The 16,338-nt window shown below is 42.3% G+C and overlaps 2 protein-coding genes and 1 pseudogene across 2 annotated transcripts; all 3 read right to left on the reverse strand.

Moving 5' to 3' along the window:
* Positions 1-265: 265 nt before the first annotated feature.
* Positions 266-7,544, reverse strand: LOC111982794 (uncharacterized). The gene is made up of 6 exons (XM_024014388.2): positions 6,956-7,544; positions 3,866-6,322; positions 2,550-2,701; positions 2,260-2,384; positions 1,685-1,799; positions 266-1,346 (listed from the first exon to the last, which is right to left on the reverse strand). Exons 2-6 carry the CDS (start codon positions 6,066-6,068, stop codon positions 1,221-1,223), a joined length of 2,721 nt encoding a protein of 906 aa, XP_023870156.1. The 5' UTR covers positions 6,069-6,322; positions 6,956-7,544; the 3' UTR covers positions 266-1,220.
* A 1,827-nt stretch (positions 7,545-9,371) lies between these two features.
* LOC139022798 (periaxin-like) lies at positions 9,372-12,642 on the reverse strand. Its single transcript, XM_070434019.1, has one exon. It carries the CDS (start codon positions 12,169-12,171, stop codon positions 10,474-10,476), a length of 1,698 nt encoding a protein of 565 aa, XP_070290120.1. The 5' UTR covers positions 12,172-12,642; the 3' UTR covers positions 9,372-10,473.
* Positions 12,643-13,252: 610 nt separating this feature from the next.
* Positions 13,253-15,250, reverse strand: LOC139022776 (neuroblast differentiation-associated protein AHNAK-like; annotated as a pseudogene).
* Between the last annotated feature and the right edge of the window lie 1,088 nt (positions 15,251-16,338).

The raw sequence follows: 16,338 nt of genomic DNA on the forward strand, positions 1-16,338 counted from the left end.
AATTCAAAGTATGTCACTTGTAAGTGTTGATTTGCCAGTGTGGTTGCCTTTTGACCCATGAAAATGTTTTGAAGCGCCGTAGGCCATTCTAATTGACTGACATGTGTAGCCTGTAGAGTATTATTTTCTCCCCTTTCTTTTGTTGTTTGCTGTTTTGGTTTATAGTGAGTATTGCATCAAACACCCAAATGAGATGACTGTTTAGGTACTTCAAAAACTATACAGTATATCATAACATTAGCAAAAGCTTTGAGGATGGAAAACAGCAATCAACGTATCATTTTATTACATGAATTAACAAGTTGACTATCTATTTTTATCAATTTGAACAACTCGGGAAATCTGTATTTTTCTTGAGGAATACATATTATGTACAAATGACAAACATTCACTACATTTTCTGTAGGCCTACTGAGTTGCCCTGGGTTACCCACAAACAACAATCAAGAGAGAAACAAATAGAATCTAAATATGACTTGACTGCTTTTTGTGATCTAAAACAAACGTGTACTGGTAAAATAACACATTTTCTCTTTGCCAGCACAAAACAACTGTATTCTGACAGCCAGAAACACCCCAATTTAAAGGTAATCATTTCAGAAAACATGGTCATTATTTACTATGGTAATAAGAAAAGGAGCTGTGATCCATGTGAGCTCCAATGTTTGCTAAACCTACAGTATATTCTGCTCCAGAGTTGTCACAGGCAAGTTTGAGCCAGATCACGTGACGGGAGAGGATAGTGTGTGTTTGTTGTTTGTGTCCATGTCAGTGTGTGTGTGAGAAAGAGGGTGGGAGTGAACAAAGGGGGGGTAGGGGTATAGCCATCCACTTCTCCGGGCAAACACTAATTACTTTAACATTTCCTATAGTCCATAAGAATAAGATTTATAAGAATGTTAACATTTGCATGTATTTTAAAAATATCTGAGAGACAAAAATTACAATTAGTGCTTAATTTTATCAAATTTGTCACAGGTATGCATCGGTGATCTAACTCCAGCGAAGGTAAAGCAAAACAGGGCATTATTAAGGGTCACCATATAGTCAGGTGGTCCAGTCAGCCCAAGGAGAGCATCCTCTGAGTTCCCGAATCTTGTGAAATGTTTAGTTATTTCTCCCCATGGAGATGAAGACTGTGTCCCATTAGTGGTTTGGCATGGACAGGCATAGAAAAGGCTAAATGTGTTGTTGAAGGTCAGGGAAAGTGGACATTTTGGTTATTCCATGATGTTCTTGTTGACATACGATAAACGTCTCTTCCCACAGGCCTGTGCATGCTGACTGGAAGAGGAGAGGCCAAGAGAGGGACTGTAGTTGGCTGCTCGGTGCCCAGTCATATTTTCCTGCAGAGGTGAATAAATGATAACTCTTCTAAATTGACATAAACTTTACATCAATTTACATTAACTGTAGTCAGTTGTTATCTGAGTGCCAGTGCAGAGAACAGTCAAATGACTATGTCATACTATGATGCGTGACCCATTATGCATTCTATAATTACAGGCACTTCAGTTTGGTTTAACATGCTGTAGCATTTGTCATGGTGATAGAGCCTTATGTTAAAAAGCTATACTAACATAAGATAAGGCTGTATCATTTCAGCCTCATAATATGAAACAGAGTAGGCCTGTTATTACTTTTAACAGCCCATTACACTAGCACTACAGATGTAAATACTCACCGTGTTACACTGGCCCAAATGTAGCGACTGTAGAAGCCGTTCACGGGAAACAGCATTTGCCCTCTTATATTTCAAGCCAAACATTTTGTTCAAGTCATGGAACCCATCGAGTAAGCTACAAGACAAACACAGATACGTAAAGTCAATTAATGGCAGAAGTACGCACCACAGTTATGAATAACACCACAGCCTATTAAATAATTGTGAAACGGTGAATCTATCACTAAAGCAATACTGATTCAGTGCGTGAAATATTGCCTAATATGCAGCTTATCATGGGTTCAAACAGTAGGGTAATTGTTCGGTGGTGGTGACATTTCATGCAATCTCTAGCGCTATCTTGAGGGTCATAATTTCTTCCACTAGATGGCAATATATAACAACTATGTCAGAACGTTCCTTATCGTTCCAATTTCATGAATTATAAAACTGTCTAGATTATGCTTCTAACTGATTTAAAATCCGAGCTGAAAGGAAATTAAGTAGGATTTTCTGCTAATACAGGATCAAACTTCCAAATCAGTCCCTGAGCTGGATTTTAATAAAATATCATTATGGTTTCTTGACCCACTTACCCATGATCCTCTGCAGAGCTTTCATGATCCAAGACGCCTCTGAGGAGCTGGCTGAGTGTGGGAACAGCATCACGATCATACAGGGGAGTAGACAGTGACGGGAAGGCCTCCACAAACACTTTGTTCTGAAAGATGGAAATAATGAAAAATGAAGAACAAATGTGTATGTCTATCATTTCCAGTCAGTCCCATGGACCATGTCCTCCTGGAGATATAGGAATATGCAATAAATTGACTCCTTGTCTTTTGTAGTCACTTCTGAGGAAAGATGGAAAGATTTAAAGGCCTACCACATTTTGCGTGGCAGAGAATCTGCCCCTTGTCTCCTCCACAGCATTTGTGGGCCACCACTGTTCTCTTGTGTCTTGCCCTTCTCCCGCTGTATCCTTTGGGAAGGCTGTCCAGGCATCCTCTGATTGTTGGAATGAGCTGTCTGTCCAACCTGAGGTCCAATGGGTAGACTCATTGGTAATAGAATGGTTTTCAAGTGCAGCATGGAAACATTAAGAAGGCATCAGAAATGAATCATTAGACACTAGCTAGATTCTATTGGTTCTATATGATCTGTATTCCATGCACTGAGTCGACCTTAAAGTGCAGGGACCTGGTGTATGCTCCAAATAGACAGATATTTTGCATACTGTCCTCATTCAAATGGCCTGAATGGGCAACAAATAATGTTTGTTTTTTTGGTAGTTGACCTGTTTTTTTACCTTCTATAATCTGACAACTATTTTTGAAACTTTGATTTATACACTTGGTTAAAAGTCACTGCAAGTGCCATTGCTTTAACTGACATAATCATGACAACAACAATGATTAGACCTTTGTTATTACCATTAGACACTAATGATTGGGAGTTTTGTCTTTGCATGATGTTTGATGTTTGAGGTTACTTGGGGATGGAACGTTGGGATGGATGGGCTGTCACCCTGCATGGTCTCTCCCAATCACGGAGGAGCTGCCTGCCTAGGTCTCTGTCTCTTTAAACATGGAACCCCATGTCCTGAGGCTAACACGCCTTACATCCCAAAGCAGAGAGCACTAGCACTACCTTCACATGAGTTTGAGAGAGGAGGGCCCTCAAGAATCCAGGTCAGACCAGACTAACTGATTATTTATTTGATTTAACTCGACAAGTCAGTTAAGAACAAATTCTTATTTACAATGGCGGCCTACCTCAGCCAAACCCGGACGACGCTGGGCCAATTATGCGCCGCCCTATGTGTCTCCAAATCACGGCCGGTTGTGACACAGCCTGGAATCAAACCAGGGTCTGTAGTGACGCCTCTAGCACTGAGACGCAGTGCCTTAGACCGCTGCGCCACTCGGGCATTGGGAACAACGTGTCTACATGCCCTGGCTGCTGCATGGTGCAAACCACAACAAAGAGAGTTACCGCTACTGTTCACATCAGAGCTCTTGTCTTTGTGGTTTTCAAAAACCTTTTCATGTTTTGCTGTTACTGCTGCCTCTGTCACATTTGCATAATCTAACTGGAGGATGTGATAGTCATAAGAAGTTTCTGTTATGTGTGTGTAGTGTCTGGATGTCTTTAAAAAGAGCTCATGTCACATTTCTGAGGTGCCGTAGGCTGGGGACTTACCAACACTCTCACTTTTCCCAGAAGGCACTAGGGGTGATGCAGTGAAGCTGTCGTCCCAGGGCGGCTGCTCCTCTGCCTGCATGAAAAGCCCAAAGTCATCCTCCCCCTCTGGCCCCCCATCCAGGAACCCCCTGTTGGAGGCCACCTTGCTCTCGTCCGTGCCCCTCTTCCACTCCTGCTCCCCTGGGCTCCGTAGCAGAGGCACCAGAGCCCCACCTCCAGCGTCTGTCTGCCCCCCATTCGGAGAAGGGAGGCCTGTTGCCATGGCTCTTGAGAAGGCCGGATTAGGTGGCGAGTGTGTGACAGAGGTAGCAGGGCCAGCAACAGCAGAGCCTTGTAAAAGGTAATTAAACTGCCTAGTCCCTGCCTTCCTCCACCCTACTACGGCCTCTTCAGTTAGGTTAGCCGGTAAATCTGAAAAATACCTCGCTTCCATCCTACATGTCTCCTCGGACTCATGTTCCTCTGTTGCCCAGTGAGGCCCTCGCTCAGTTCTCTGGGATATGATGTCTCCCCTTACTAGCGTGGCCTCATCATCTGTGCTCCTGACCTCAGGCAGTATCTCTCCATGCTCCCCACAGAGCTCCCTAATTTCTGGTACTGTTGACTGGATTCCTTCCTCCCCCTCTATCTCCTCTTCCTCACAGAGGCCATGTACAGATTCCTGTAAACCTTCTTTATCCACTGCCACAGGATCTTTTTCTTCTGGCTGACATTTCTCACAAAGCTTATTGTATTTATCTGATTTAGTTTCCTGATTTATCTGACCATAGCCAGTCTCATCGGTAGCAGTATAAATGCTGCCCTCTACTGGTCTGGGTGGTTGAGTGGAGCAGTCTTTGAGGCAGCTTCTCTCAGAGCAGCAGTGGCTCTCTGAGGTTTGAACATCGATCCACCTGTTGGGCAGCTCCCCCTCAGCTATCTCCCCGGTCCCCCTTAGCCTCTCTGAATCACACTCTGCGGACTTGATATGATCCACAAACCCAATCACAGCACCCACCATGCCATCAATGTCTTCCACATGTCTCATGATACCACTGGCCACATCGTTGCCTCCAGTATGGATGTCTTTATCCCATAGTTTGTCCTGGAAGTGCTCCTTGTTGAGAGAAGTTTCAGGATGCAGCCCCTCCTGTGTGTGTGCGCTGTCTGGCTTTCCCCGGTCCCCGACGTCACTGCTGCAGTTTTCTGGGTCAGCATTGTCTGGAGGCAGGCAGGAGTCACAGGGCTTTGACCGGGTGAGGCCAGTGCCATCCTGCACTTTCCCCTCCTCCTTCTCCTTAATCCCCTCCACACCGCAGCTCGACTGATCCTGCTCACATACAGAGGCAGCTTCCCTCTGACCCCCACTACTCCCCTGCCCTCCTCTACGCCCGTGACACTGGATGCAGGTCTTGGTCTGAGCGTGACTGCATTTGGGGCTTCTAGTACTCCCTCGGTCTTGTTTTCCACTCGGAGTGTCCTGACCAGCTTTGGGAAACTCCCCTTTGTCACTGCTTTCTTGGCTCCCTTCCAGGGTATGCTCGCCAGCATTCTCCCTGTTCCGGAGTGTTCTCCCCTGGATGGAAACCACAGGCTTGCAGGATGTTCTCCACCTCTGGGCTGACCTCGATTTGACCTGGTATGACCCCAAGGCCCCTTCCATATCCCGCACCCCCATTTTCCCCACCGTGGAGGAGTCCCTGACCCCTCCCACTTTATCCCTCAGCCAGCTGCCCACCAGCGTGGAGGGGGACTGAGGGACCAGACCTTGAGTGCAGGGCTTTGGGCTGCCTGTAGAGTAGAGGCACCTTCCACCCTCCGTCTTGAGGAACAGACAGCTTGTCTGAGTCTGACCACCTCCCTCAGAGGCCTTCAATGTGGCCACAGTCACCAGTGCCCCCAGGCCTGTCTGTCTGGGGTTGGAGGCATAGTTGGAGTCCAGCGGTAGCCCCAGACCATAACCCAGCCTGCCCCACTGTCCCACTGGGTAGACATCTGCAGGCCTGGGGCACGTTCCTTGGGACCTGGGGGGAGGTGCTGCCCTCCTGCGGTTCTTGGAGCACGCAGCCCAGGCCCGAAGGCCCTTTACTAAGGGCATGTCCCCAAGCTCCAAGTGTCTGGTGAAGGGAAGATTGCTTTTTTGGCACTTCTGCAGCACCTCCCTGGGGGAGCCAGACATCTCCAGGCATGGGTAGTTGTTGTTATTGTTCTGCTGGATCATTGTTGCAGCCGTCAGATGATTAAGATAGTATCAAAAAATAGTAGCTAATGTGCAATCTTCAAACTTCTATGTAGCTTAACAAGGAGGCTTCAACACATGAAGAATAGACACTCAAAGTAATGACGCGCTGTGTATTTCCGAGTAATATTCAGTGACAGTGCTGTCAACAGTGTTRTCCATCCAGATACGCAGCATCAGAGTATTTCTATCAACGGGTGTCAGGCATGTAAACCAATTCAGTCTACCTAAACAACCTAGAGGAGAAACAAACATTGATCAGATATATCATTGAAAACATGATACAATACCTCATTTCATTTTGGAAAGGATGTTACTGTACAAAGACTCTCATAATCAAATAAAGCTACAAATCAATATCTGCTAGAGCCCACAAGAGAGATTGAATGGCTGGCATTGTGTGAGAACCATGTATCGATCCTCTCGCACAATCTTAACTACCCACTTTGATTGGTGTTTTGGGGCTCAATCAAATGTTTATTTGTTCTTATTTTATGTGCTCATGTAAAATGTATAGTTATAGTGGACATTATCATGATATATTATTAAGTGGAGGTTCTTGACCAAACAAAAAATGTAATTCATATAGGCCATGGAAAATAGGGTATAGTAGGCTATATGGGTGATGCACGTATGATTAGCCCAGAAACAGTTGTAATAGACTATGCTGCGCAAACGGTCATTCCACATGCATAAATTGTTTCAAAGCCTACCAGTATGAATATTTAATAGGGAAGGTGCCTATTCAGACAATAAAATCATCATGAGGGTACCCAAAACAGTCACAATATTTTTCGATTTTAAAGGACGCTGTTAAATAGCAACCACAGTTCAATATTGTCATCATCGTCCTTGCTTGTTTCTCTTACCATTTCATACTCAGATTCTCCGAGCTAGACGTTGCCAGACATCTAATTGCGGTTGGATGTTGTCTGCTTGACGTTAACCTTCATTTCATAATTGTCGTATTTGACTCGCGTCTCTCTGTAGGATCATTTTATGCGTCTCCCACGAACACGACTCAATGAGCATCGACCGACGAGGGTTTATTTAGGCTACTATACATACATTTAAAGGTGGAAAAGGTCCCCTATACCTGCATCGAAGTCAAAAGGCTGTTTTAAAAATACAATCATATTTTTCTGTGAGTCTCTTTGCTCATCTTATTCGAGCCAGTCAGCAGACGCATCCTTACCGCAGTAGCCTACCGTGCGTGCACCCAGCAACCAGAATGTCGGCGGCAAGCTACTTGCATCCCACTCACACGTAGCCTACGCAGCATCGCATCATCACTGTAGCCCACTCTTGAGGTATGCCGCGTTCACGTTCTAGTCGGAACAAATGCAGTATCATGCATAACTACAACCAGTTAGAGCAAGTCGCAAACTCGGAAATGTTCGACCGTGTAGTTATTCACGTGCTGCGTTCAACCAGTTAGCAAGTCGAAATGTCCGAGTTTCCTTGTTACGACTAGCACTTGAACGCGGAATAAAATCGAGTAGACACAATAGCGACACGTGATGATGGTTACAATTCCAGCCTAGACTAGACTTGAATATAATTGTACATGAGCACATGATACTGCATTAGGATGTATGCTTATGCACTAATAACTAATGTAAGCCTTGGAAATAGTGTGATTGTGGAGCATGCATGTTATGGCACATTATATTCAGTGGTGTAAAGTACTTAAGTAAAAATACTTTCAACTATTACTTAAGTCGTTTTGGGGGGGGTATCTGTAGTTTAATATTTATATTTTTGACTACTTTTACTTCTACTTCACAACATTCCTAAAGAAAATAATGTACTTTTTACTCCATACATTTTCCCTGACACCCAAAAGTACTTGTTACATTTTGAATGCTTAGCAGGACAGAAAAAAATTCACACACTTATCAAGAGACCATCCCTGGTCTACCCTACTGCCTCTGATCTGGCGGACTCACAAAACACAAATGCTTCATTTGTAAATTATGTCTGAGTGTTTGAGTGTGCCCCTGGCTATCTGTAAATAAAATAAAAACAAGAAAAGTGTACTGTCTGGTTTGCTTAATATAAGCATTTTGAAATGATTTATACTTTTACTTTTGATACTAATGTATATTTTTGCAATTACATTTACTTTTGATACTTAAGTAAGTTTAAAACCAAATACTTAGACTTTTACTCAAGTAGTATTTTACTGGGTGACTTTTGCTTTTGCTTGAGTCATTTTCTACTAAGGTATCTTAACTTTTACTCAAGTATGACAATTGGGTACTTTTTCCACCACTGATGATATTCCTTTAGGCCTAATATTACAACACAAAACAGGGATTTGAAAATTATGTTTTGGGATAAGTAGGCCACTGAATGTAAAAAACATTATGACAGACTAACCAGATGAATCCAGGTGAAAGCTATGATCCCTTATTGATGTCACTTGTTAAATCAACTTAAATCAGTGTAGCTGAAGGGCAGGAGACAGGTTAAAGAAGGATTTTTGAGACATGCATTGCGTATGTGTGCCGTTCAGAGGAGGAATGGGCAAGACAAAATATTTAAGTGCCTTTGATGTGGGGTATGGTAGTAGGTGCCAAGCGCACCGTTTTATGTCAAAAACTGCAGTGGTGCTGGGTTTTTCATGCTCAACAGTTTCCCATGTGTATCAAGAATGGTCTACCATCCAAAGGACATTCAGCCAACTTGACACAACTGTGGGAAACATTGGAGTCAACATGGGCCAGCATTCCTGTGGAACACTTTTAACACCTTAGACTCCATGCCCTGACGAATTGAGGCTGTTCTGAGGGCAAAAGTGGGGGTGCAACTCAATATTAGGAAGGTGTTCCTAATGTTTTGTACACTCAGTGTAAGCAGACAAGCCACATGTTGCCAGCAAAATAATCTAAAAATAATATGATATAACTCAATCTGCAGTGCCTTAGGAAAGGCGTAAACGTAACATATCATACTAATTTAAGTGTCCCGGATTTACGTTTACTATGTTACGTCTAGTCTATGAAACCAGGCTGGTGGAGAAAGACCATCTCATTTCAAGCAAGCACATTTCCATCCATGTTTACTCTCCTCGCTGACTCTCCTCAATTAACTTTGACCTTTTTCAAAAGGAGGCGAGAGGGGACAGAGGAGAGAGGATGCAGGACAAATCGAATTGATAAAAGGCCCATGACTATGTTGTGATAAGGCGAGGAAGTATGTTTGAAATGTCTGCTGTATTTGACAGGAGAGGGTGCTGTTCGCCTAGAAAGAGAATAATTTGGAAGACGATACAACTTTATTTATTTTTTAGGAATATTAGGTTTATTAATAATATGATCTCTTAACAACATTATTGATAATACCACTTTGATAACACTTTGCTTGAAAACTGCTTATTGTGAAGCCATAAGCACTGAAAACATAAGCACAAAGGTATTTGTAAAAAATCTCTCTATACGTATAAACACTGTTAAACTGTGTTATCTGGTCATGTACATGTTCTCTCCTTGTCATGCACCATTCTATATAGTTATTTCAAATTTTCTGCTCCAACAGGTGTTAAATCTGGTTAAGGAAAATTTTGTAAACTTGATTGACAGAGGATTGCTGGGACTCTTCCCATGCAGTAGAACACACACATTGAATTCCTACTTCCTAACTCACCAAAAAAGAAAAGGAAAATGGAGACATTGAGACATTGTTTTGTTCAAGAGGTTTTGCATTCATTTTGAAATATTTCAATCTGTTTCTTTAAACCATGGCTTAATATCAGATGATAGTTTCCTATTCTTTTGGGTTTTGTCTACTTATCTTGATTCTCATAGAGAGTGTTGAAATGGATTGCATTGTAGAAGCCTTTAATCTTACATTTCAATGTATGGTATAATTACAAAAAATCTTCATATATCAAAAAGAAAATACAAGCTGAAGTAAGTAAATTATAAAACCACAAATCTCACACCATCCTCAAGCCTCAGTTACATTAACACAAATCACTACTATCCTTATTACTATTCCAATCATCGGTAATATGAAAATAATTACATGTTTCATTAAGTAAGCAGGCAACATGTCAATGTATTTACATACAAATTGCTTTTGGTAAATTGGTTTGTGTTCTCTGTCAGTCTAATTCTGCAATCATGCCAAAGTAAATGTCGGTATATCAAATGGGAAGGCATTGAAAATAGACATTTCCTTTGGGAAATTAAAATGTGTGGTATTTTTGCATAAAAAAGATATCAACAACAATACATAATGAATTGACATTCAGATTTAAACCACTCAAATTATCAAAGATGATGAAGACTAAAATAGAAAGAAAACATGGAGGAACATTTTCAAAAACAGTCGTCACATCAGGACAGAGGGAAAATATATTACTCTCACATCTCTTCGGACTTCAGTAATTACAATGGGATAGCGATGTGTGGGTTTGACCAGTTCTGGACTCTGTTACTGTATTTTTTGTCGTCTTTGTCACCACAGTTACTGTTCCCTTCTTTGTTGTGGTAACATTCTCCTCAGACACCTCCTGCGTGGAGAACCCCGTGCCTGGCATCTGGAGCCGGAAGGTACCTGCAGTTTCATCTACACCCTGGCATTGGAGCGAGGATCTGCTGCCCTGGGGAGAACCTTCTGGTGTAATGAGGAGGATTCCTGTTGAGTTGGGTTTCAGGTTGAATTTGGGGGCCTTGAACCAGGTCGAATGCTTTCCTTCCAGCTCCTTCTTTCTGCTCTCAGCCTCTGCCTGCCCCCTAGACTTCCCTGGAACAAAGCCAATGGAGACCATGGGCGTTGGTGATTCTGAACTATCCTGATCTAGCATTTCTGTCCTGGCCGATGAGGACACCACATTGTCTTGAGTTTCCTCCTCTCCTTTTGATGTCTTCTTCTTAAATCCCGGGAAGGACATTTTGCCTGATTTCACTTTCTTCCTCTTTGTTTCTCCGTCAGTTCCTGAGGACTCATTGACAAGCTTAGCACTCATTTCAAGGTCCTCTTCTCCACTGCCTATTTTTGAATATGGCGAGGACAACTCTATCTTTGGAAGCTTGAGCTTCACAAACGTAGCTTTATCCTCCTTGGATCCATTCTGGAATGTTGAAACTTTCTCACCATTGAGGCTGGAACTAGACCCCTCCCCTTTTAGGGTTACATCAAATGAACCTGTTTTGCCTGGAGAGAAGGTGACTTTGGGAATTTTTTGCTTTGATCCCTTTGACTTGTCAGCTCCATCCACGTCTCCTTCAATGCTCAAAGCAACACTCTTTTCCTTGGATCCTGACTTTCCAAATGATGGCTTCATTTTGATCTTTGGCATTCTGATTTTAGCCTCTCCAGACTCTACACTTGCTTCACATATAGTGGACATAGTGGAGTGGTCTGTTTGGGGATTCACCAAAACAAATACAGCTTTTTTAACTTTGGGCATTTTAGGGCCTTCATACTCAACCTCTGGGTCCTTCAAATGTACTCTAGCTTCAGGTGAAAAAATAGCAGGTAAAGCCACCCCGAACTTGGGTATTTTGATTTTTTGTCTTGTACTTGTATCTGCCCCTTGGTCCTCAGCTTGAGATGCTCCAATATCAAAGTCTATATCTGGTAATTTGGGGACTTTGATTCCAAGATGAGGTAATGTGAATCCATTCTCTGTGCTGGCATCTGTGCCAGTGGGCTCGGCAGAGCCTTGTTTGCTCTTCAGCCCCACAGACGGTAGAGTAACCTTTGGCATTTGAAACTTGATACCATCTTTGTTTTCTTGTTGTCCGCTGTTGATTTGTGCTCCTCCTTGGCCAGTCATTGAAGGACCTGAGATCTCCACGTTAGGGAGTTTGAATTTTGGCAATTTAGCACGCATCTCTGGACCATGACATTCATCCTCTTGGCTGGCTCCTTTGGATACTGAGAAGCCCACATCTGGGAGGGAGATGTTTGGCAACGCAGAACCACCTGCCATCGCATCTGCCGCCACATCTGCACCTTTGCCAAGCTTTGTCTTCTTAATCATGAATCTACCACTGGCCCCTTCATTCTCTTTCCCTGTCTTCTTTGTGGCTGCATCTAATGCTTGATCTCCAGTGTTCTTCATTTTTGGCATTCCAATTTTGAATTTGGTGCCTTTGACTTTTGGCCCTTACTTTGGTACCAGAAGTTTTAAGGTCTAAGTCAGGACTCTATTTTTTCTGTCCTTCTTTCCTCAGCTTTTGGAAGCCTATATCCAGTTAGATTCCTTTTGGGCACTCTATGTCTATTGTTGGCATTTTGATTTTCATCTTATGGTCTCCCTAGAATGTGAACAGTTGTGTCTGAATTTTTCCCATGAACCTCAGCTCCATGGTTGGGTTTTCCAAACATTCATGTCCAAATCAAGGTTGGGAGTTGTAAACTTTGGTAAACCAATCAAAGGCATTTTTATCTTTCCTTCTCCTCAGCGTTGGGCTGTTTGATTTCAGCATCAATGTCACAGATTTCCTTGCATTGTAATATCTATATTTGGCAGTTTGATTTCTGGCATCTTATATCTTTCCACCTCACCATCCATTTCCAATTCAGGTGCATTAACATCTCAGTTTTCCTTTTGGAAGTGATTATGTCTACCTTTGGCATTTCATATGTGGCATTCTTGAATTTTCCTCTTTGACTTCCCATTTCTGGTGCTCTAATTTCTCCAGACTTTCCTTTCGGAAGTGATATATGCTACCTTTGCATTTTGAATTCTCCTCTGCCTGATGTTCCATCTCTGGTGCTTCAATCTTCATTTCTCTCCTTGGAAGTGATATACAATATTTGGTATTCATATGTGGCACCTTGAATTTTCCACCTCTCCTTCAATGTAATTTCATTCTGGTCCTTCAATTCTCCACTTTTTCCTTTGTGGAAGTGATATACCACTATTTGGCATTTTCATATGTGCGTCTTGAATTTTCCTCCTTCTCCCTCAATTTCAAATTAGGTGCATTAACATCTCCAGTTTTTCTTTTGGAAGTGATATATCAAATTTGGCATTTTCATATGTGGCATCTTTCAAATTTTCTCCCCCCTCTGCCAATATTCCATTCTGTTCCTTCAATTTCTACCTTTTCCCCTTTGGCGAAGTGATAATCAATGCTTTGGCATTTTCATATATGTGGCACTTACATTTTTGCCGTCCTTTCAATTTTCATGTCTGGTTCTGAATGTCATCCAGTTTTTTTTCCTTGTTGTGGAAGTGATATACCAATTATTTGGCATTTTCATATGTGGCATCTGGAATTTTCCTCCATCTCCTTCAATTTCCGATTCAGTTGCATTAACATCACCAGTTTTTCCTTTTGGAAGTGATATATGAATATTTGGCATTTTCATATGCGGCCTCTTGAATTGATCTCCTTCCATTTCCATTGCTGGTGCACTGATGTCTCCAGACTTTCCCTTCGTAATTGATAAGTCTACCTTTGGTATTTTCATATGTGGCATCTTCAATTTTCCTCCCTCTCCCTGAATTTCCATGTCTGGTCCTTCAATCTCTCCACTTTTTCCTTTGGGAAGTGATATGGCAATATTTGGCATTTTCATATGTGGCATATTGAATTTTCCTCCTCCTTCCATTTCCATTTCTGGTGTACTGATGTCTCCATACTTTCCCTTCGGAAGTGATAAGTCTACCTTTGGCATTTTCATATGTGGCATTTTGAATTTTCCGCCCCCTCCTTCAATTTCCATCTCTGGCCCTTCAATCCCTCCACTTTTTCCTTTGGTAAGTGATATATCAACATTTGGAATTTCCATATGTGGCATCTTGAATTTTACACCTTCTCCTTCAATTTCCACTGTGGATACATCCATTGCTCTATGTTTTCCTGTTGGAAGTGATATGTCAACCTTTGGCATTTTAATGACAGGCATCTTGAATTTTCCACCCCTTCCCTCAATTTCAACCTTGGATGCATCAATGTCACCAGTTTTTTCTTTAGGAAGTGATAAATCTATATCAGGCATTTTGATGTTTGGCATCTTAAATTTGCCTCCTTCCCCCTCAATTTTTGTTTCATGCTTGATTTTAGGCAGAGTTACATCAAGGTCAATTTTGGGTGCTGATACATCAATAGTTGGCATTTTAGGGATTTTCAGGTTTCCTTCATAACCTCTGATGTCAGCCTCAGACACATCCACCTCAGCCTTTGGGAGTAATACTTCTTGCTCAGATTTCTTGGCAGCTGGCAGGGATATCTCCACTGGTGGTATTTTTACCTTTCCTTTGACATCTAGTTCAGCACTGGGCCCACTCCTGTCAAAGTCTATCTCCTGTGAGCCAAACCCTGGCATGGAGAACTTTGGCATTTTGATTGTATCACCGGGTGCATGAATGCCACCTTTCCCGTCCATTCCACTATCCATTGAGACATCTATCTCTCCCTCTGGTAGTTTACCTTTAGGAGATGACTTCTTAAACTTTGGGAATTTTAGTCTATATTTTCTATTTGTTTTGTCCTCTGGATGTTCTACACTGATCCCTGGCTTTGGAATGTCCACTTTCCCTTTTTTTGTCTTGATTTCCACATCAGGGCTGGCTATTGATACATCTTTCTTAGATATTCCAAACATTGGCATTTTTATTTTGGGCTTCTTTAGTTTACCTTCTATTTTTCCCTCTCCGCGTATTTCCGCTGATGCTGGTCTGCCCTCACTATCCGCTCGTGGGGGGCTGATATCAATATCATCCTCTGTGCCATATCCTTCTAGGTTTACATCTCCACTAGACTTTCCACCAAATTTAGGGAGAGAAAATCTTGGCATTTTAAGAGAGACATCTGGCATGTCAAAACTTGACCCAGAGGATGGCCTATCACCCTCTGCTTTTAGTAGCTCCATCTCTTCCCTATCATCTCCTTTAGCTTTTGACAGGCCACAGTCTAAGTTAACCTTTGGTGCAGATATGTCTACTGTTGGCCGTTTAACAGTTGGTAACTTGACTCCACTCCTACCCTCTGCTTCGATTTTGGGCATTTTAAACTTCCCCCCTTTGACTTCAAGGCCTTCTTTGACATCACCCACTGGGTGCTTCATCTTTGGTAGTGACACATCAAAGGAGGTCATATGAAACTTTCCTCCATTTCCAGAATGTTCTTCAATGTCAGTTTCTCCCTCTGTTTTTCCTTTTGGAAGTGAAATATCAATCTTTGGCATTTCAAACTTCCCTCCTTGAAGTCGGTCTTCTAAACTGACATTGGTTCTAGTGACTTCATTTTTGGAAGGGAAACGTCAAATGTTGGCATATGAAATCTTCCTTCTTTTCCAGAATGAACTTCAATGTCAATTTCCCCTCCATCTTTCCTTTGGGAAGTGAAATATCAATCAATGGCATCTCAATGTTTCCACCTTTGCTTCGGGGCCTTCTACTTTGACTTCACTTCAGGCAACTTCATTTTTGGAAGGGAAATGTCAATTGAGGGCATGGGAACTTGCCCCCTTTGCCCCCATGCCCCTCAACCTCAATATCTCCTTCAGTTTTCCTTTAGGAAGAGAAATGTCAATGTTAGGTATATGTATTTTGTTGCCTTTCTTCCGGCTCTAGTTTGATGTCACCCTCTGGGAGCTTAATTTTTGGTAGCGATACATCAAACTTTGGCATATGAAACTTTCCTCCTTTTCCAGAATGTCCTTCCATGTCAATTTCTCCCTCTGCTTTTCCTTTTTGAAGTGAAATATCAATTGTTGGAATTTCAAACTTTCCACCTTTGGCTTCAGGGCCTTCAACTTTATCACCTTCAGGCAACTTCATTTTTGGAAGGGAAATGTCAATTGAGGCATATGGAACTTTCCCCCTTTGCCACTCGCCCGTCAACCTGAAGATCACATTCTGCCTTCCCCTTTGGAAGAGAATTGTCAATGGCAGGCATATGTATTTTACTACCTTTACACTTCTGGCCCCTCTAATTTCATGTCACCATCATTTGACTCATTTTTTGGCAAGGACATGTCGAAGTGGGCATGTGAAACTTTCCTTTTTCCCAAATGTCCTTCAATGTCTATTTCCCCTTCTGTTTTTCCTTTTGGAAGTGAAATATCAATCTTGGCATTTCAAACTTTCCACCTTTCACATCAGGGACTTCTAGGCCAACTTCTGCTTCTGTGTTTCATTTTTGGAAGTGATATATCCAATGCTGGCATTTGGAACTTGCTCCTTTTCCAGAATGTCCTTGAGTGTCAATCTCACCCTTTTCCTTGGAAGGGAAAGTCAATGTTGGCATATGAAACTTCCCTCCTTTGACGTCCGGTCCTTCTA

Source organism: Salvelinus sp. IW2-2015, linkage group LG22, assembly GCF_002910315.2.
Source record: "Salvelinus sp. IW2-2015 linkage group LG22, ASM291031v2, whole genome shotgun sequence".
Taxonomy (NCBI): Eukaryota; Metazoa; Chordata; class Actinopteri; order Salmoniformes; family Salmonidae; genus Salvelinus; species Salvelinus sp. IW2-2015.

Bases quoted from the DNA above. Each gene is read 5' to 3' on its own strand.
- LOC111982794 (XM_024014388.2), bottom strand. From the start codon at position 6,068: ATGATCCAGCAGAACAATAACAACAACTACCCATGCCTGGAGATGTCT. The intron at 2,702-3,865 runs GTAAGTCCCCAG...ATTGGACCTCAG, and splicing joins TGGGAAAAGTGAGAGTGTTG to GTTGGACAGACAGCTCATTC. The intron at 1,800-2,259 runs GTAAGTGGGTCA...TTTGTCTTGTAG, and splicing joins AGCTCTGCAGAGGATCATGG to CTTACTCGATGGGTTCCATG.
- LOC139022798 (XM_070434019.1), bottom strand. From the start codon at position 12,171: ATGCCAAAAATGAAGAACACTGGAGATCAAGCATTAGATGCAGCCACA.